The following is a 21,334-nucleotide window of genomic DNA, read 5'->3' as shown; positions in this document are numbered from 1 at the left end:
TAAACTGGAATCCTTGGCTAACAAGTGGGTTGAGGTGAGCAGGGGTAGGCAGGAGTGTGAAGTTCAGGTTGTAATGAGATTATAGAAGATTCTTATTAAATGGCAGTACATGCTCCAGGGACCATGTGATCAGCAACTGCTTCTAATTCATATGTTCACCTGGAACAGGTTAGTGATCAGTAATGTGCAAACGTTACTGGGCTGGTGACCTGAATTAACAATTAATAGTGAGACAAGAGTTTAAAGCCAACCACGTCAGCTCAGGACTGATAAAAACGTTGGAAACAAAATAGGTATCGTTAACCGTGATATTCAAACTGCTCAATTGTTATTAGAAACCCATCAAGTTTAAGGAAAGAGATGTTCCATTTTTACCTGTTTCAGCTTCAAAGTGAATTGAGCATAACACTCAGTTCATCCTCTTGAGTGGTTAGCCAAACCAAAAATATACAAAGCATTTAAGAATTGACAATACATGCTGGTCTTCCCCAATGTGCCCCTGGTCTGTGACTTCATAAAAACGATTGTATTTTGCACTTTCAATTCTTCCTCAAGAGGACAGATGGAAACTTCCAGTGAAATCTTTATAAATCTTATCGTTCATTAAAGTGTTCTTTATTGCCGTGCTTATTCAACTTCACATTGAAGCTAACATAGTGACTTTTGTTTGCCTAACAGGTGGAATGCAGCGCAAACTTTCAGTAGCCCTTGCTTTTGTTGGTGGCTCTAAAGTTGTCATCTTGGATGAACCGACCGCAGGAGTTGACCCCTACTCCCGCCGGGGAATATGGGATCTGCTGCTCAAATATCGCCAAGGTAAAATCACGGCATAGTCTGGAGTGATTGTGTTTTTACCAGGCTTCCTTTTAAAATGTCAAAGCTAAATATAGCAGGTCACAGAAGACTGACATCATAAAAGATAATGATTCAGCGCATCATTCCTGTGCTAGTTGGAAAAAAATTCTCCAGCAGAATCCTACCCTTGGGCACTTGGTTTATCATTTTACAAGTCATGGCTTTCAAATGCACATCTGGGCATTTTTTAATTGTGTTGAAGGTTTCTCCCTCTATCACTCTTTAAGAGTTCCAGGGTCTGCTGACTTCTGCTTGAAGTAATCCAGGATCTCACCTGAAATGTTGACTGTCTCTTTCCCTCCACAGTTGCTCCTAGACCTGCTGAGTTCCTCCAGCATTTGATTTTGCTCCAGAATCTATCAGTTGTGATCTCTTATGTCTCCATTCTCACATTTACTCTGTCTAGACCTTTCAATGCTTGATAGGTTTCAACAAGATCCTCACTTACTCTTCTAAACTCCAGTGATTTCTGGCCCAGAGCCATCAAATGCTCTTCATACTTTAACCCTGTCATTCCTGGGATCATTCTCATGAACCTCCTCTGGACTCTCTCCAATGCCAGCTCATCCTTTTTTTAACTAAGGAGCCAACAATTGCTCACAGTACTCCAAGTGTGGTCTGAACAATGTCCTATGAAGCCTCAGGATCACATCCTTACTTCTGTATTCTAGTCCTCTCGAAATGAATGTTAACATTGCACTTGCCTTCCTCACCAAAATCTTTCACGAAGACTCTCTTTGTGTCTCTGATTTCTGAATTTTCTCCCTGTTTAGGAAGCATTCTGTGCCTTTATTCCTTCTCTCAAAGTGCATGACCATACACTTCTCTGCACTATATTTAATCTGGACTTCCTTTACCTTAATCTCCCTAATCAAATCCTGTTCATTACACAATACCCTATCCAGAAATGCCACCCCCGAAGTTGTGGGTTCAATCACAATCTGCTCTAAAAAGCCAGCTCATAGCCCCATTCTATAATTTCTTTCTTCAGGACAACCTGAATTTCAAAATCTACCTACATATTGAAATCCCCGATGATTATTGTGATTTCTGGCCCAGAGCCATCAAATGCTCTTCATACTTTTTACATGCCTTTTCTATCTCCTGGTCTAATTTGTACCCCAAATCCTGGATGCAATGCTTTTTGGGGTCCTGTGTATAACTCCCATTGGGGTCATTTTATCTTTGTGCTTTCTTAACTCCACATAAAAAGGATTCTATATCTTCGAGTCATACGTCATCTGTTTTTAAGGATTCAATTTTATTTCTGAGCAAAAGAGCCACTGCACCCGCTCATGTATTTGGATTGCATGATGATTGAAGTATGTGGTATGTGATGATTATACAGGAAGGATAGGCCTTTTTTTAGCAGTATAACTAATGTAATTGGTTTATTATTATCATATGTACCAGGCTACAGTGGAAAATCTTTGTTTTGCGTGGTATTCATGCAGATCATTTAATAGCATGAGTACAAAGGGAAAAACAATGACAAAATGCAGAATATTATGATACTGTTATAGTTACAGAGAAAGTGCAGGTAGAGAATAATGTGCAACAACCATGAGGAGGGTGATTGTGAGATCAAGAGTTCACCTTTGTCGTACAATAGGTCCATCAATTTTCTTGTGACAGTAGGCATGTGTTTTCAGGCTTTTTCATCGACTGCCCGATGGAAGAGCATAGACGAGAAAATATCCAGTGTGGGTGTGTTCTTTGATCATATCGGCTGCTTTTCTGAGGCAAAATCCTTTGAGGGCAATCTGATGTTCATGAAGGACCAGCAGTGTCCACAACTCTGCAATTTACTGGTCAGAGCAGATGCTGTACAAAGCTGTGATGTATCTGGACGGGATGCTCTCTATGATGCATCTATAAAAACTGGTGAGGGTTAATGTGGACATGCTATATCTCCTTAGCCTTCTAAGCAAGTAGAGGCATTGGTGTGCTTTCTTGGTCTTAGTATCTACATTGTTGTATATGGTCAAGCTAGATTTGAACACTTTCAAATCTGAGTTTTAATATATCTTGAAAGTCTGCAGATTTATACAGAGTGACCTTAGGTTAATAATAAAGCCAATGTAAATTGCATAAGTAAATAACCTAAATATTTTGATTTCCCCAGGTAGGACTATTATCCTCTCTACTCATCATATGGATGAGGCAGATATACTGGGAGATCGGATTGCCATTATTTCCAATGGAAAGCTATGTTGCTGTGGGTCTTCACTATACCTGAAGAACCAGCTGGGAACAGGTTACTATCTCACCCTGGTCAAGAAAGATTTGGAGCCATCTCTTAGCTCCTGCAGGAACAGCAATAGCACTATGTCCTACCTGAAGAAGGCAAGTGGCACTTGCATGGTTAAATTGTGAGAAGATGGTTGTAAATGTTTTCAAGGCAACCATTCTCATTGGACTAATGGTGATATATTCTCGTGGTTCCTTTCACAGGATGACAATGTTTCTCAAAGTAGCTCAGATGCTGGACTTGGCAGTGATCAAGACAGTGATACTATGACAATAGGTAAGCAAAATCCATTAGCTGCCAATTAGGATTCCTTTGGGATGAATAGCTTATTCACCGTAGCACTTAATTTGCTCTGCATTTTTGTAAATATTTTAGCATTTCTAAAAAGGGAAAATAAAAACTTGCATTCGTGAAATGGAGTCCAAGTTTCCAAGTTTTCAGACAGCTGCCTCTGCAGTGTGGTCACTGAGGTTTTGCAAATGCAGCAGCCAGTTTATGCAGCCACAACTCTCACAAATGCCACTGTAATACAGACCGCGTAATTGTGAAGTGATGGATAAATGTCATTCAAAACACTCGAGATGACTTCCTTATTATTCCTCAAAATCATGCCATCATTTATTTCAATGTGAACAGAAGAGGTTATCTGGAGGAAGGCACCTCCAGCCACGAAGCGTTCCCTCGGGACTGATCCGTGTGTCCAGAGACATTTGTTAGAAGGAGAAAAGGTGCCTTTCCCCTCACACCTTCCTGCTGAAATTGCAGAATAACATCAGGTGAAGATAGTCCAGTCAAGGGTTTATATTAGGTAAGAGCCCAGATCCTCCCACATTCACAACACTATGGCTAGCTGAAACTGGAATCCTGGCCCCTCCTTCTGCCTTGTTGTCCTCTCTTAAGTGTAGGAACATATGGCCTTCTGAACCCAGTTCTTTAAAGTATTAATAACGCAACATGACCAGTACATCCAGGACATCGTATTGTAGCATTATTACTAAGCTCCTTTCACTCCATTTTGCAGATGTCTCAGCTATCTCCAATCTGATCTTAAAGCATGTGGCAAAGGCTCGCCTAGTTGAAGATATTGGGCATGAACTGACATATGTGTTACCTTATGAAGCTGCTAAAGATGGTGGTTTTGTGGAACTTTTCCATGAGATGGATGACAGACTCACTGACTTGGGAATTTCCAGTTATGGAATTTCTGACACCACTCTGGAAGAAGTAAGCATTCTGAACTCACTGTTTTATCTTCAGTTTTAGCCCAGCCATCTATTCTTCATGCAATGAGCACTGACAAGAGACACACGTGATTTCAATTTTGAATTGTCTTTGTATAGTTTCAGGAAAGTGCTGCCTAGAGGATACCCTGTTATAGAATATGTGGCTCTCTAGAATGTTTGATCTTGTTTGATGCCTGATGAAAGAAATTATCTATGCTTTCTGCTAAGGTTGTTGAATAAGTCCTGCTTTGGATTTGGGTATGAGGCCCCCATGGTTGAATAACCTTTCAAACTTGACATTTGAGGCTGACAAATGAGAAACTGTCTCTTAAACAATAAAAGTATCCATGCCTAAGGGATTGTATAGTGAAGGAGAGATGTGTAGAAAACATGATGTCAGTGAGGAGGGTGGATGGGGAATTCTTTTGAAGCAAAGATGTAGAAAATTGCTAGCATTCATTAGTAAACCACTGCATTTCCTTTTCAAGGGACTTCAACTTTTAAATATTTCACATTTACACCAAGGAGCCCAGGCTTATCCACATGGACATTCAATTTTCAGAAAAAAATTTCTTCCTGAATTAACATTACTGATTAATATTTAACACTTAATATGTAAGCACACTGACTGATTACTGGCCCATGCATGATATATCATGCACAAAGCCATGCTGACTCCTTCTAGTGAGACACTTCTGTCCAAATAATGGTAGATCCTGTCTCTCAGAATTCTCTCCCAACAACTCTTCCCATGGCTGATGTCAAGCTGATTGGCCTCTAGCTCACTAGTTTTCCTTTCTACCCTTTTTAGACAAAACAACATTAGCCATTTCCCATTTTTGAGGAACTTCACCTGTGGTCAATGAAGAAGCAAGTATTCTCCACAAGCACCTACGATATTTCCCCTCTAGCCTCTGAGTCTGAAAATGCACTCAGTCAGGCCCTGAGGAATTATCCACTTAACGCACTGTGAAGCTACAATTACCACTTAATGCACTGTGAGGCTACAAATACCTCCTCCACAGTAATATGAATGTCCTCTGGAATTTCTCCACTTGTCTTGCCCCCTCATCTCCTAAGCAACCATGATTTTTTTCCTCAGTAAACACTTGAGGATCTCTAAAGGACCCATCCTCTCCCTGCCCGAAATTTTATTTTTAATATAGCTGTAGAGCCTTTTGGGATTTTCCTTAATCTTGCCCACCTGTGGACCTGATCTGTCCTTTTCTGTAACTATTTTATTGTCTTTCTGGCTGGCACTTAAGTTACTTGTTCTGCTTTGTTCCCTATGAGAAAGTCTGGTATTGCTCCCTCTTGAGTAGTGCCTACTATCTGCACACTTTCTCTCTGAATCTCAGAGCCAGTTCAGCCCCTGAAAAAACATCCCCCTCAACAGCATTCAAAGTGTTGCTGAGGGGAATGAGGAACCTGGCTGCCTACTCCCCTTATTTCCCCTACTGGTCACCCAACTATCTTGGACATATAAGAAGAACCTTGATGTCTTTGAAATTGTCTCATTTGGAGGTTGCTTGGTGACTGAGAACAGTGGATTTTTGAACATCGAGGGATAAGGGTATAAGGTGAGTGTGATCAGCATAATCATATTGAACAGAGGGCCAGTGCTGAGACGATGCTTAACCGCCATTGCTACCCTTAGGAATGTACAATGAAACCATTAATCAGCACATCCTGGAAATGTATGAAACGTCTTTCTTATGTTTTTTTTTTATTACTTCTATTGACAGATATTTCTGAAGGTTGCAGAAGATCATGGAGTGGACGCTGAAATCTCAGGTAACGTCATCTACACCAAGTGCTTGGGCAACCTGCACACTTTTCTACCACTAGCTGTCTCTCCAGAACTGTGCTAAATGTCCGTACGTACTTCAAATCAGAACCTACGTTTACTACTGCGAAGTGTACTGACTATAGTCAAATCTCAAAAGTACAACCAGTTTTTAGCATGTGGTGAGGCAAATCTGCTAGTAAGCAAAATACAAGGCAGATGTTATCTTTAAGGACACCACCTTTAACTCCATAAATTTGTCTGTGTTCTCCAAATTATTGTCTTAGATAGTTATGCGTAGAAGGCTGATATATAAACTACACCTTTTTCTTTCAAATTTGAATGTTGTTATTTGCTTTTGTAGAAGATTTGCATATTTAATTTTCTTGGATTGGAATGTACAATGCTTTTTACAAAAATACAGCTGCTGTTCCTGCTCCTTGGCAGTCTGGTACATATACTTCTAGAAACAGTTTAGATCTTTATGTTTTAATCATTACTTTGCAAGGCTGATCATACAGAGTCACAGAAAAGCTCTCACAAACAGTTGCATATCATTGTCCTCAGTTATTATCCCAGCTATGCTGTAATCAAGTATTGAAATAATTCATTCATTAATCACTACATGAAGGAGTTTAAACAAGTAATAAATATTGGTGAATTTCTCAGTCACATCCAGCACTTCTCTTTCTTATTCAGTTTCAGAATGCGCCACTTTTGGCAAAACCAGTATTTATTACCCATCTCTGATTTCCTTGAGAGTGTAGAAATTAATCTCATGTTGAACCATTTACGGTCTGGGACCCCTTCTCCTTCCCTTTCTCCTATAGACCACTGTTCTCTCCTATCAGATTCCTTCTTCTCCAGACCTTGACCTTTCCCACCAACCTGGATTCACCTATCACCTTCTAGCAATCCTTCTTTCCCTCCCTCTACCTTTTCATTCTGGTGTCTTCCTCCTTCCTTTTTCACCCCTGAAGAAGGATCTTGACCCAAATCATTGACTGTTTATTTATTTCCATAGACACTTCCTGACCATCTGAGTTCCTCCAGCATTTTGTGTGTGTAGCTTTGGATTTCCAGCATCTGAGACTTTCTTATGTTTACTGTTATAGTCGGATGAATGGTCATGACCTGAAACATCAATTGCTTACTTTTTTCCATAGATATTGCCGAGCTTGCTGAGTTCCTCCAGCATTTTGTGTGTTACCGTTGCAGTCTGTGGGTCAAGGAACTTGCTCAGTGTTGTTGGCTAGGAAGTTCCAGGTCTTAAGATTCTATGTCAGTGAAGGATTTGAAGATGGTAGTGTTTCCATGCACCTGAAAATTCTTGGTGTTAGAGATCAGAGAAGTGCCAGATGCTGTAGGCAGATGGTGCAATGAATTTTGTAGATGCTATATATTTCAGCTATTGTCTGCATTAGCAACAGTAGCATTACCAACTCAATTAGTGACCCCCAGCATGCTGAGGGTAGAGGACTGAGCAACAACAAAGCCACTGAATTTTCATGGATAGTTGGCTAGGCTTTATCTCATTCAAGATGGTTACTGCCTAACTTTGTAAATAGAAAATACCAGTTTAAATGTTGCATCTTCCAAGGTTAAGGCTGGTCTAACCAGCAAATGTGATTTCACTTCAGATGGCACTATCCCTGCCTGCAGAAACAGGAGATCGAGATTCGTTGATAGACAGAGTTGCCTCAGACCATTCACAGATGATGATGCTACCGATGCGAATGACTCAGATGCTGACCCAGGTAAATACAGAGTTGTAAAAGTGATGTGCTTTCATAATATTTTCTCCAACAATACTTAAAGCAATGTCACTTGCTTGGCTCCATTGTAAATTGTACGTAGATGATCTTCCCCCCCCCCCCCCCAGTTCATGCTGACACAAACCACTGACACTCAGGGAAGTACAGTGACTCTGTGGTTTGCTGTTCATCTAATTACTGTGCAAAAGACTGTGTGTTCCTTTGAACACCCCAAAAGTAACATCAAAAAGAATCTAGGCTGTAATAGAGTAACAGATACACTTAAAACAAAAAGGAAAAACTTGCTTCTCCGAAGTGCTTTTCACATACCTCTCAGGATATTCTAAAACACCCGGTGATCAGTGTGGCCTCTGTTGCAATATGCAAATAATTGCAACTGAGTTGTATATCTCAGAAGTCATAGAGTGAGTTCAGGAGCAAAGGACAAGGAAATATCTCCGTCATTCCATGAATTCTTGGGTGATATTTTATCTTGGTGCCACTTCCTTGCACTTAATATAGCATTCCTTGTTTCCTGTAATCATGAGTGTTTACATCAGGCAGGGGAGAAAGTGGACTGTGAAAACCCAACCCTTTCACTAGTTTAAATCACTTCCTCTCATTTTCGCTCTTGACTTTATTGTTCTTATGTTTCATAGGAATTAAATGTAAAGTGAAAATCAGTTCACGGGCACATTCTCTCAGATGTTGAGTTATTCAGTTAGTTTTTAGCAGCTTGAACTTGGAATAAAAATATTCCCGGTTTCTCCTTTTCTGCTCTATCAGGGTCCTTATCAATTGGTTTTCTCCATTGACAAGTACTGATGGAGCTTTACTGTCATAAGTGCTAGCTCCTGGCTGATTCATTAAACCAAGATCCTCTCAAGTAAACACAAAAGACCCCAAGCATAATACCTATGCCATTTAACCAACTCCACCAAAGTAAACTATTTGGTGTCCATTATGTTATTTCTGGACAAATTAACTACCATGTTTTCTATATCATGAGAGTGATTAGGCTTCTTAAGTAATGAATTGGCTAGAAAGTTTATTGGGATATCCTTGAGGCATACACAACAATATATCCTTTCTTCAAAAATGTAAGATTTCAGTGTTGTTTCTTTATCACCATGATTCAAGATCATTGAAATTGTTATGGAATAGCAAGAGCACATTTGAACTGTTTTATTCTAACTGACTAAGTTTTATTGCACAACTGAATTTGGTACTGTGGCACCCTGTGTACAAGCTAAGGAGATTGGCAGGTTATATATGTATAACATCCGTGGATGTATTTGCAGAATCCCAGGAAACTGACTTCTTGAGTGGGATGGATGGGAAAGGATCATACTCAATAGGAGGCTGGAATCTCATGAGGCAGCAGTTTGTGGCATTGTTCTGGAAGCGATTGATTTATGCCAAGCGTAGCAGGAAAGGAATCTTTGCTCAGGTAAGCCTGCTTCCTGTCAGAACTGACAGAAGGGGATAGACGATGGACAGCTGTCCTCGCCATATTCTGTGAATGGTGACATCAGAACCATTCTTAGGACTAGTTAACATAAAGGAATTACGCAATCTTATTGAATTCTAATTTTGCAATGCTAATCACGTCTTTACAAGTCTTTGTGATATTTCTCATAACTTGTGAGATACAATCATTTCCACATGTTTAAATGTTGCAATAGGCCTAATATGTATATTCTACTGCTTCATCTATTGCTCAAGGGGGCAGTATTTCCCACACTGATACCTCTCCTGCCTTATTTATTAAGAATATAAAATCTAGGCTCATTCTAGCTGTTGTCTAAAGATGCCTTAGAAGTTGGTATGACTGCTCATTGCATCATGCAAGCCACAACCCCGTGGAGCATCTCTCTTCACGAACAGTTGTGTAACTCTTGCTTCAGCTAGCGGCTTAATATAGGGGGTGATAGCCCCCTGCCCGACCATACTTAAGAAACCTTGTTTGGGTGGATGTTGCGTTATGTGCCACCTGTTACAGATCAGTACTCCAAAGTTACAAACAGTACACAATATGCGATTAAATAATTAAGCTCTATAATTCTTACTTTAACTATATGGTTAGTAGGGAAATGAAATAAAAGAACAAAAAGGGCCCAGTCTTATGAAAGAGCTTGTTGCGCAAAGTTGGAGCTCACTGATAAATCAATCGTTCACCCTCAATCTCCTCCAATCATTGCTGCCCTTCGGACCCTCGCTCCGAGTCCACCCCCTACGGCGGTCTACCAGTTCTCTCCATTTGCGTCTTCTCTCCTCATCTCACCCCAGCAAAAGTCTGCGAAATATCTACTTACAGATTCACAAGACAGAGCAACAAGATCCTGATTGGCTAACATGCATACCACAGTCCTGTTATCTCCAGCCATAACCCAAACATTGCTGCTACAGAGAAACCATTACCTCAGCAGTGAACATTACAGAAAAGCCATTTCATTAGCCTTAGCAGTGAAACATTACAGAGAAGCTATTACAGCTCATTACAGTTGTGTTGTCCAAGTCTTTATAGCATAATAAGGTAAGATTTAAGTTGCTAGGTCATTAGTTAAAGTGTGAAATAGAGCCAGTATACAACTTGCCTGAGGTACTTCACATTTTACTGGAATTTCCAGTTTCACGCATATTGTACTTGGAATAGCGTATCCACAATAATCTTTGTAGACTCAGAGAAAACCTGTGCAAATCCATCTCTGGCAGTGCTACAAGGTTTGAGCTAAAATGATCCATGGACTCCCACTGAATTCCACAACTGTGCTCCTCAAACTCTGGACTATTAATCCCTACACCTCAGCAGTATTTCCCACTTTAGGGTACTCCACTCTCTCTGCAGCAGGGTAATGGTCACCCAGTGACTCCCATCAAATTATATTTGGTAACTTTTCTCTGCAGTACTGAAGGACCTTTGCTTTGTGTGATATGTGTCTAAAGTATGCAATTAAAGACCCACATTTAAATGCCATTTCTTACTAATTGAGAAGAAAATACTGAAATATATGTCACTATATCATAAAGTTGGATCTGTCCAACACAACACACATCTGCTACACACAATCCTTCTCTGTTTCTAAATTCATATTTTTGTGGATTCTCTGTTATAGAAACAAGGAACTTGCTATTTTCACATGAGCTGTCTTTAGTTGCAGCTTATTTTATGACCATAACATTCATCTAATATTGGCAGTGTTAGCCTAGCATTAAAGCAAGGGGAGTTAATTATCTCAGTGCCTTGTTTAAAGACATTATGTCAGCAAGGGTAATATTACAAATGGAGAGAACAAAACTTATGTAACCTTAATGTGGTAGTGCTGTAGAATATGAAACGGTCCAGCCTAATTTTTACATGTCTGAGGAATTTTGTTTTTTCCAGATTGTGCTTCCCGCTGTCTTTGTGTGCATTGCATTGGTGTTCAGCTTGATTGTGCCTCCATTCGGTAAATATCCCAGTCTGGAGCTGCACCCCTGGATGTACGAAGAGCAGTACACATTCATTAGGTACGTCTACACAAAGGTTACAATTCCCGTAAAGCCACCATTGTTTCATACAGTATCACAATATTTCAACTGAGAAAGTTAAGATATGCCATGACTCAAAGACTAACACGTGAAAAGCTGAGTTCAATTAAATTTTTGCATTTATTTATTTTATTAATTTATTTATAGTGTTATATTCTGGTTTATATGTTATTTGGATATGTTATGTGGATACACCATGGTCTGGAGGAACGTTGTTTCATTTTGTTGTAAATATGTACAGTTAGAAGGCAATAAACTTGAACTTGAAGTTGCTTGATGGCTCTGACGTTTGTCAAGAATCGCTGCTTTTTGTGGATGCAGACTTCAAATGAGGTTGGTTTATAACACTGGAACTGTAGGGAAGCTGCCTACACGACTGTTGACATTCCACATAATCCTCTTTCTCGCTGAGCTCCCTGGATGCACAGGGAGGTAAACCAGAGCTTTTGCACTTCAACCTCACTTCTAGACTGGCAGGCTGGAGGAATGAGGCTTAAGGTTAATCAACAGCAGAAGTAGTATGCCTATTGCATTAGCTTTGGTAACATGACCCGAGTGCCTCTTTCTGGCAGTGTTGAATGAAAAAATGCAGCTCATTGCAAGAGAATGTCAGATGATGCTGAAATCATGCTGAAGTGTTGTAGGGAGTACAACTTGAAAAGTGGCAAAGGTTGTAGTTAGAAGCAGGATTTGGATGGTGCCCTCCCATTACTACTGAGCATCAGTTTGAGGTCATGGCTATTTTAACTTAGTAGCTCCATTTATTGTCAGCCATTAGTGCAATTGGTTGGAGAATGCTGGTGTCGCAGAGGCCTGGAACAGTACTCTGTAACATTATGTCTTCATTCTCTTCCCTCCTCTGATCGTAGATTTTGCTTATCAAAGAGATAGGGTATCGATCCTAGAATTGTCAGTGACTAAAGAAATGACATGTCAATTACACGAGAAGCAAAGGCCCTGAAATTTAACAATTCAGGGTGCTGAAGATGAACCAAGGAACATTTTGTTTGCGGGTTGCCACAGGAAAATGACAGCCTGGGCTGCTGTAGGAATTGATACTTGGATCCCAGTTGTTCATAATCTGTGCCAAAGGTGCAATGTTGCTGTTGGTCCAAAACTACTTGGTAGTGTGGATTGTCAGGAGGGATGCAGAGAGGCCCTGGGAGGATGTAGTCAGGCTAACCAGATGAGCGAGGACTTGGCAGGTAAATTAGATCGCCATCCTGTCAGCCTGACCAAGTCTGGTTATCCTCCTCTGACCTTTCTCATTACCAAGGGGTTTTCACACACAGAACTGCCGTTCACTGGATTTTTTTTTTGTTTTATGCACCGTTCTTTGTAAACTCTAGAAACTGTTATGCATGAAAATCCCAGGGGATCAGCATTTTCTGGGATACTCAAACCACCCCTTCTGGCACCAACAATCATTCACGGTCAAAGTCACTTAGATCACATTTCTTCCTGATTCTGATGACTGATTTGAGCAACAACTGTATCTCTTGAACATGACTACATGCTTTTATGCATTGAGTTGCTGGCACCAGATTGGCTGATTAGGTATCTGCCTTAATGAGCAAGAGTACCTAATAAAGTGGCCACTGAGAGTAATGTAGCAAATGATGTTTCTGAGCGTATCCAGCATAATATGATCTAATTTACTAAGCCATACTGTAAAGGAGCTCTTCTGATGAGCATAGCATCAACAGGGATAGCCTCTGGCAAATTCTCATATCGTACAGGATCCCTTCCAAAATTGTCCAACTTATCCAGAGTTTCTATGCTAACTTCACCTGCACAGATGGGGTCTGCAGTTTGAGCTTTGAAGTCATGACAGGAATCAGGCAAGGCTGTGTGGAGTCAGCAATATTGTTTAATCTGGTGATTGACTGGGTTACTGAAGATAAGCAGAGAGGCATTAAGTGGACTGTTCTGTACTTTAGAAGACCTTGACTTTGTGGATGACCTCGCATTACTATCACATACACACCAGCATATGCAAGAGAAAACTGAGTGCCTTTGTACCTTCGGAGGTCAGGTTGGACTCAGTCAGTCAGAAAAAGACTGGGACCACGACCCTCAATGTAGAATTTCCTCCTCCCACCAAAACATCCGTTATCAAGTTACCCAGCTCTGGCAGATTCACCTACCTGGGCATTCAGTAGGATGGTGAGACCAAGGACAACATCCAGTGCGGATTCAGCAAAGCTAGAAACATCTTCAATTCAATGAACAACTTATGAGGATCAACTAAGTACAGCATTCACGCCAAGGTGAGGCTCTACCGAAGCTGTGTGTTCTCTCCACTCTCTTGTATGGGTCAGAATGCTGGTGCCTGACAGAGAGTGACATTGCCAAGCTGTTCAGCAGAGCTCCATGAACTTCCGGACGATCGTCTGTATTTTCTGGCCAAGGAAGATCTCTAATTACGTTCTACACCTTTGGTGTCATCGAGGGGACACGGTCACAATCAGGAAATATTGGAGATGGGTTGGATGCACGATGAGAGGAGAAGCCAATGCCATCATCAAGACAGCACTTCATTGGACCCCTGAAGGATGGAGGAAATGTAAGAGACCAAAAACAACTTGACCCCGTACTGTAGTGGCAGATGTGAGGACCGTGAACCATACCCGGGGCACAATAGAGAAGCTGGCCAAAGACAGACAGAGGTAGAGGATCTGTTGTTCCCCTAAATTCCAGCTGCATAGCAGGCAGTAAGGAAGTAAGCTGATGTGTCATGCACATCTGGTATGTTAATTGTATCACTGTCTGATTCACGACCGGTCTAGTCAAATTTCTGTAGGAAGTCAGTTCAACCTACAATTGTTACAATCAAGTTCAACCTCTTGAGAAGTGTTTACCTTGGAAGAGGAGTGTGTTACACATTTAAATTTATTATAGGCCCTGCTAAAAGAGTGGAGACAGAAAAAAAGTTATGGTTTCCCTAATTGGAGTTATAAGGCTCCCTACCAATTCGGACTCTTCTCCTTGATTAGGCATACCATTATCAAATCACTAGCCAAGAGCACCCTCAGAGCACAGAATCACAGAAGTATACTGCACAGAAGGAGGCCACAATTCTGCAGTGTTATTCCAAATGTACTTAATTAACTGAATTAAAACTCTCTGGCTGCCATGGTAGGATTATACCTTGTGCCTCCTGATCATTTATACACGCCTCTGGATAAGTGAGCTCTTAAGGGTTTGCTTGATTTGCACTGACTTCCCGCTAAGCTAGAGTGTTAGAAAATCTGACTCATCTACTAAGGAAAAGAAAAGATGGTCACCGGAAAGACATGTTCAGAATCATGTAAAAATATTGCAGTGATATTTCCCAATAATTCTCCAGGAAAGGGTGAGATTAGTGCTTAGCTTGTACTGATCCTACTGCTGATCCAGCTTAATTTGAGACTAATGACGTTTGTGTTTACCTTCCCTGCAGTAATGATGCCCCTGGAGATGCAAACACAGCAAGGCTGATGGATTCTCTTATTAATGAACCGGGATTTGGGACGCGGTGTATGAGAGGAGACCCAATTTCGTGAGTACATTTGCTGATGTTAGTTTTCACACATTTCATAATGCACAATTGGACTTGGTGTGGAAGGATTAGCTTAACTCAGAAATATTAATTCCATGGCCAGTGCATATTTAGTTCTGAATCTGTTACTGAAGGTTATGTAAATTAGCATCCCTAATTGCAATCACATAAAGTCTGCACAACATACTTTAAAACCTGCTGCTCCACCCAATTGCATATTTCCCTTGTATCAGTAGTTCAATGCAAGATACTGTCAGCTACAGACCTTGGACAGCATTGTGGGTAAAAGCAGAAATGGCATACACTCAAGCTAATAGCATGAATATTTATTACAGGAGGTTATTGTGCAATTCATTTATTGTAGCTAACTGTCTGGTTATCGTGATGCACTTGTAAAATGCTCCTTAATTTCTTTTGAGCAGTCATGATGCAGTGCCCAGAGTGTGAATGGGTCATTGTCCTAAAACTGCCCCGTAAATTTCTCCCAACCTGATCTCAAACTGAGAAGAACAAATGCAGCTGATTCTCTTACCTGACTTTTATTCTGAATTTTTATTAGTCTCTATGAAATGCTGCCCTCTGATGTAATTTCACCCCAGCCAATCAATTTGAGGAAAATAGAGCTGGTGTAGCTATTCTGGATCTTGACACAACTTGTGATTTCTCACTGCAAATATATAACAGGGACGACTGAGCAGAACAGGAGACATCTGAGAGTTGATCTGATATGGGTCTTCAAAATTATAATATAGTCAGAGAAACGTTCTTTCTTACTTCTGCAGTCCCTTTACACTTCAATCCCCACCAGGTAGGCCTTAAAGCTCTTAATTTCTTTCTGAAAAACAGACCCTACCTGTTCCCCTCCACCATCACCATCCTCCACCTGATAGAACTGGTTCTCATCATTAACAGTTTCTCTTTGGCTCCTCTCACTTTCTCCAAACCCAAGGCATAGCCATGGGCCACAGCTATCCCTGCCTTTTTGTCGGCTATCTGGAAGACTACATGCTCCAAGCCTACACTGGTAACACCCCAAAGCTCTTTCTGCACTATACTGACGATTGCATTGGTGCTGTTACCTTCATCCCTGCTGAGCTCATCAATTCCATCAAGTTTTCCTCCAGCTTCCATCTGCCCTCAAATTTACTTGGTCCATTACTGACACCTCTCTCCACTTTCTCGATCTCTCCATCTCCATTTTTGGAGACAATCTATCTACTGATATCCTTTATAAACCCATTTACTCTCACAGCTACTGTATTTTGACTATACCCTTTCCCACCCTGTCACCTGTAAAATTGTTATTCCCTTTTCTTAGTTCTGCTGTCTCCACTAATTTGTTCTCAGGATGAGGCTTTCCATTCTAGAACATCTGAGATATCCTCCTTTAATGACCGTGTTTTCCCTTCCACCACTATTGATGCTGCCCCCACCCGCATAGCCTCCATTTCCTGCATATCAATCCTTACTTCAACCTCCCGTCACCAGAACGGGGATAGAGTTCCCTTTAACCTTACCTCTCACCTGTTGAGCCTCCATATCCAGCCTTCATTCTCCACAACATCCACATACAACAAGATACTACCTCTAAGCACATCTTCCCCTACCCCCATTCTCCATTTTCCTTAAGGACTGCTCTCTGTCCTTATCCACTTGTCTCTCCCCCCTGATCTCCCTTCTGGCACTAAACTCTGCAAGTGGGACAAGTGCTACACCTGCCTCTACACTTCCTCCCTCATCACCATTTAGGACCCCAAACAGTCCTTCCGAGTGATATAACACTTCACCTGTGAGCATCTCGGGGCCATCTACTATACCTGCAGCTTCCACTGCATCCTTCTCTACATTGGTGACACCCAATAGAAATTGAGGAACTGCTTCATTGAGCACCTTCACTCTGTCTGCCACAAAGACATGATTTCTTGGTGACAATTCATTTCAATTCAACTTCCCATTCCCATTGAGCATGTCTGTCCATGGCCACCTCCACCGTCATGATGAGACCACACTCATATTGGAGAAGCAACACTTCAGTAGTCTATCTGGGTAGCCTCCAACCTCATGGCATGAACCAGTTCTGCTAAAAGGTCTCGGCCCGAAACATCGACTGTATTCTTTTCCATAGATGCTGCCTGGCCTGCTGAATTCCTCCAGCATTTTGTGTGCGTTTCACTGCATGAACATCAATTTCTCCAACCTCCGGTAATTTCCCACCCCTCTTCCTTATCCTTTTTCCCATTCACCAGTCTGGTTCCTCTTTTCTTTTCTCCTTACCCGCCCATCACCTTCCTCTGGTCCCCCTCCTCATTCCCTTTCTTCCATGGTCCACTGTTCTCTTCTATCAGATTCTTTTTCCTTTAGTCCTTCATCTCTTCTACCTTTAACCTTTTCACTTCATCCCCACTCTCCCACCCGCCCACCCACCTTCCTCCTCACCTGGTCTTAACTATCACCTGCCAGCTTGTACACGTTCACCTCACCCCCTTCTTGCTTTGGCTTCCTTCCCCCTTTTCTAGTCCTGATGCAGAGTCTTGGCCTGAAACATTGCCTGTTTATTCTACTCCATAGATGCTGCCTGACTTGCTGAGTTCCTCCAGCACTGTCTGCGGGTTGCTCAAGATTTCCAGCGTCTGCAGAATCTTCTGTATTTATTATTTCTTGTAGGCAATCTGAAATGTAGGGGAAAAACCATGTGACTTCATTGATAAATCAGCAGCAATATCAGGGGAGTGGGCCAAAAACAAGTGATGAGGGGAAAAATACTCATGCAGTTTCATGGAAGTTCTGGACATGTATTTGAGAGCGAAATGAAGGATCTGCTGATATGATGAGATGAGGTAGACAAGGAGGAGGACCAAGTAAAGAACAGACTAGATGGACAGAATAGCCTGTTTTTGAGCCTTGCATTTTATGCAATGGCATAAAATTCCAAGGTTTTATGTAACACATGGCCTGTCCTATCCACCAGAATTGGGAATAGCAGTAGATGCTGCTGATGAAAAGGATGCCCTTTTGTTCTTGATGTGAATTGCACTGTCGTGCTATCCTTGTTGAACACAGGCTGTGTAAAAATACATATTGTTTGACCAAATAATACCCACCTTTTTAAAAAAAAAGAGAGATAGAAATGCTGGATTTACTAGTCTGTGTTACCTTGATGGTACCTTGTTAGTTACAAAGCACACTGAATATGGTGATGCAATTCTGGTAAGGTTTCTCAGTTTATTTTTGCTAAACTTATTCATTAATCTTATCCCAAATATCAGTACTTTGAACCCTGCCTCTGAAAACAGGTTTGATGAAGTGATTTGGTGACTACTATAAATTTCTAAAGGTCTATTAGATGATATTGTTAATGTTTAGTCTCCTTTAATAAATGCCACAATTATTCAAGAGCAAAAGCCATGGTATCCAAAAATGGCAATTTATTTATATAAAGAGATGTTTTGATAAATAATTTTTGTCTTGTTTATTGCTTGATTCAGGAATGTCCCATGTAAGCCCACAAATGAGAAATGGATTACTCCATCTGTATCAGATTCTATAATGGACGTCTTCCTCAAAGGGAATTGGACAATGGACAACCCTTCACCTTCATGTCAATGTAGTGATAATGCTGTGAAGAAGATGCTTCCAGTGTGTCCTCCAGGCGCAGGTGGACTTCCTCCTCCTCAGGTATGGGATGCACTACCCTATTTACAATAATGTTTTATTATTGGCAAATAATGACAAATACTTTTTGAGAGAGCTAATTCAGTTTAAGTGCACTAATGGACAGCATAATTATGTAGTTGCACTGCAGTTGAATCAAAGTATAGCTGAGATCAGTGACTAACTGATGGCAAATCAATCCAGTTATGAAATTATTGCAGTATCATTTAATCATGCCCAGAATACCATATTTTAAGGTAAAACGTTAACATAAGGAGATGAAATATTTTGGTTAGAAAGATATATCACTGGAAGAGACTAAGTTTTGGTGATTCACCTGCACTTGTAGAAACTGGCATGAGTGATGTAGTGCTTGTCTGGCATTTGTGTTATTAGATTTGTTTTTGGATCTGTGATTAGATTTGATAAAAGTAATGCTTGAAAGAAAGAGAAGATTGGTAGCTCGGATTGGCTGCTTGTTTGTAGGGTCATTTGTCTCCAGTCTCAGCAAACAGCCCTACGAACAAGAAGTAATGCTTTTAATGTTACATCAGCATTATTAATTCTTGTTCAAATTTCCTATACTGAGGTTCATTTACCATTAGAAATCTGTAAATCCAATACAGGGTGCCAGGTTTAAAAAAAACCATACTTCCTTAACGTTATAAGCACTATTTTAAGATATGTGCTTTACTTTTGAAGATAAAAGATAAGTAAATATGACACTGCTCGTCATCATTATGTGTTGTGTCATATGACATGGACTACCATGGTTATGATTGTTCTTGGCAAATTTTTCTACAGAAGTAGTTTGCCATTGCTTTCTTGTGGGCAGTGTCTTTACAAGACGGGTGACCCCATCCATTATCAATACTCTTCAGAGATTGTCTTGCTGGTGTCAGTGGTCACATGGCCAGGATTTGTGATAGGCACCAGCTGCTCATGTGACCTTCCACCTCCTGCTCCCGTGGCTTCATGTGACCCTGATTCCCGGGGGGGGGGGGGGCACTATGCAGCTGCTACATCTTGCCCAAATAAGGGAAGGAGCACCTTTACACCTCCCTTGATAAAAACGTATCGCTACCCATCACCCAAAATATGACACAACTGTAACAAAATGATCAATTTGTAATCACTGAGAAGATTAACTTGTTTTCCTTATTCCCTTCCCACTTTTCTAGATTAAACTGAACTCAACAGACATCCTTCAGAACCTGTCAGACAGAAATATATCGGACTACCTTGTGAAAACCTATGCACAGATCATTGGAAGAAAGTAAGTTGTCACATTGTGGTAAAAGGGTTCCACCAGATTGCAGTGCTAGCATTTGCCCTGGAGTATTTCATAGTAAATTAGTATTTGGTTTTGTGCCTTTGAGTGTTTTAACTCTGTTTCTGTTTTGTATAAACAGTCTGAAGAACAAGCTCTGGGTGAATGAGTTTAGGTAGGTTTGCATCTATTTTCTACACCTCAATTGATAATAGTTTATTAATTTTAAGTAGATACATGGGATACAGAGATGATTTTACTTAGAAAGTTACAACCTAAAATGTTTTTTTTTGATCTATCAAATAAGAATAACTGGACCAGTGGCCCTATTGACTAGTAAACTGGTCCTGATGTAAGCTGTCAGCCCAAAACATCAACAATTTACTCTTTTCCATAGATGCTGCTTGGTCTGCTGAGTTCCTCCAGCATTTTGTGTGTATTATTTCGTTGTAGACCATGACTGTTCTTATAGCTTGTGTCATTAGGATGGTTTTAGGCAGTGTAACTGATGACTTTGTCAGAACAGGACCATTTATAAGGAGAAAAGCAGCTACTGATAAGTTCTTGTGTCTCCTAGGTATGGTGGATTTTCACTGGGGGGAGTGAGCTCACCGTTCCTGACTCCAAAGGAGGAAATAACCAAAGCTATCCAACAATTGAAGCAGTCACTTGAGTTAACACAGGTTTGTGACAGATATTTTGCATTCAACCTGTGAAATTAACAGCAAAAATGAAAAACAAGGAAAAGCTTTTCACCTGCACAAATTATTTTTCGAAGGTAGTTTATTATAAATTTTGCGGCACATCTTTATCAGCTTGCCTGGGCATGCACTGCTCCCCACAGCGTGCTCCCAGCCACTGGCAGAAATGCTTTAGCTGTTATGGCGGGCAATAGACAGCTACCCTTCAAGCTGGACAGTCCAAATTTACTATAAATCTCCTCTAGCTAAGAGACACCACTTTTGCTGCTCTGTGGTCCCTCCACTGCCCACATCATGTTGCTCTGATTAGGAACCATGAGAGAAGTTGATCCTACTTCTTCCTATTTTTCTGGACTGACAGCGTTGTAAATATTAGCACCACAGCCCCTACATCATGGACCAATTGCAATCACTTTATTCATAACTTTGAGATTGTTGATAAACCCAGGAACCAAAAGGCTATTGCACATTCCTGGCTGCCAGATACAATGATTACTTTCCCAAGCCACATGGGGACAACATTCCTGGTAGAGTGCTCAGAGGATGTGCAGACCAGCTAGCAGATGTTCTCACTGACATCTTCAACATCTCCCTGAGCAGCGCCACCATTCCAACGTGCTTCAAGGCCGCCACCATCGTCCCCGTGCCGAAGAAATCTTTGGTGTCCTGCCTAAATGGCTACCGTCCCGTTGCACTTACATCCATCATCATGAAGTGTTTCGAGAGGCTCGTCATGAGGCATATCAAGACCCTGCTGCCCCCCCTCACTGG

General features: G+C 41.0%; 1 protein-coding gene across 1 annotated transcript in view; it reads left to right on the top strand.

Moving 5' to 3' along the window:
• Positions 1–21,334, top strand: part of LOC140729167 (phospholipid-transporting ATPase ABCA1-like) — a 165,281-nt gene that overhangs the window by 117,101 nt on the left and 26,846 nt on the right. The window contains exons 22-34 of the mRNA XM_073048637.1: positions 679–816; positions 2,981–3,201; positions 3,310–3,382; positions 4,128–4,330; positions 6,075–6,123; positions 7,756–7,872; positions 9,171–9,319; positions 11,255–11,379; positions 14,843–14,941; positions 18,427–18,616; positions 19,774–19,868; positions 20,005–20,037; positions 20,440–20,545. Of these exons, the coding sequence (XP_072904738.1) occupies positions 679–816; positions 2,981–3,201; positions 3,310–3,382; positions 4,128–4,330; positions 6,075–6,123; positions 7,756–7,872; positions 9,171–9,319; positions 11,255–11,379; positions 14,843–14,941; positions 18,427–18,616; positions 19,774–19,868; positions 20,005–20,037; positions 20,440–20,545 (1,598 nt within the window). The remainder of the gene's footprint in view (positions 1–678; positions 817–2,980; positions 3,202–3,309; positions 3,383–4,127; positions 4,331–6,074; positions 6,124–7,755; positions 7,873–9,170; positions 9,320–11,254; positions 11,380–14,842; positions 14,942–18,426; positions 18,617–19,773; positions 19,869–20,004; positions 20,038–20,439; positions 20,546–21,334) is intronic.

This window comes from Hemitrygon akajei, chromosome 6 (genome assembly GCF_048418815.1).
Source record: "Hemitrygon akajei chromosome 6, sHemAka1.3, whole genome shotgun sequence".
Lineage (NCBI taxonomy): Eukaryota > Metazoa > Chordata > Chondrichthyes > Myliobatiformes > Dasyatidae > Hemitrygon > Hemitrygon akajei.
The sequence above is the reverse complement of the archived record's forward strand: the minus strand, read 5'-3'. Positions and strand labels throughout refer to the sequence as shown.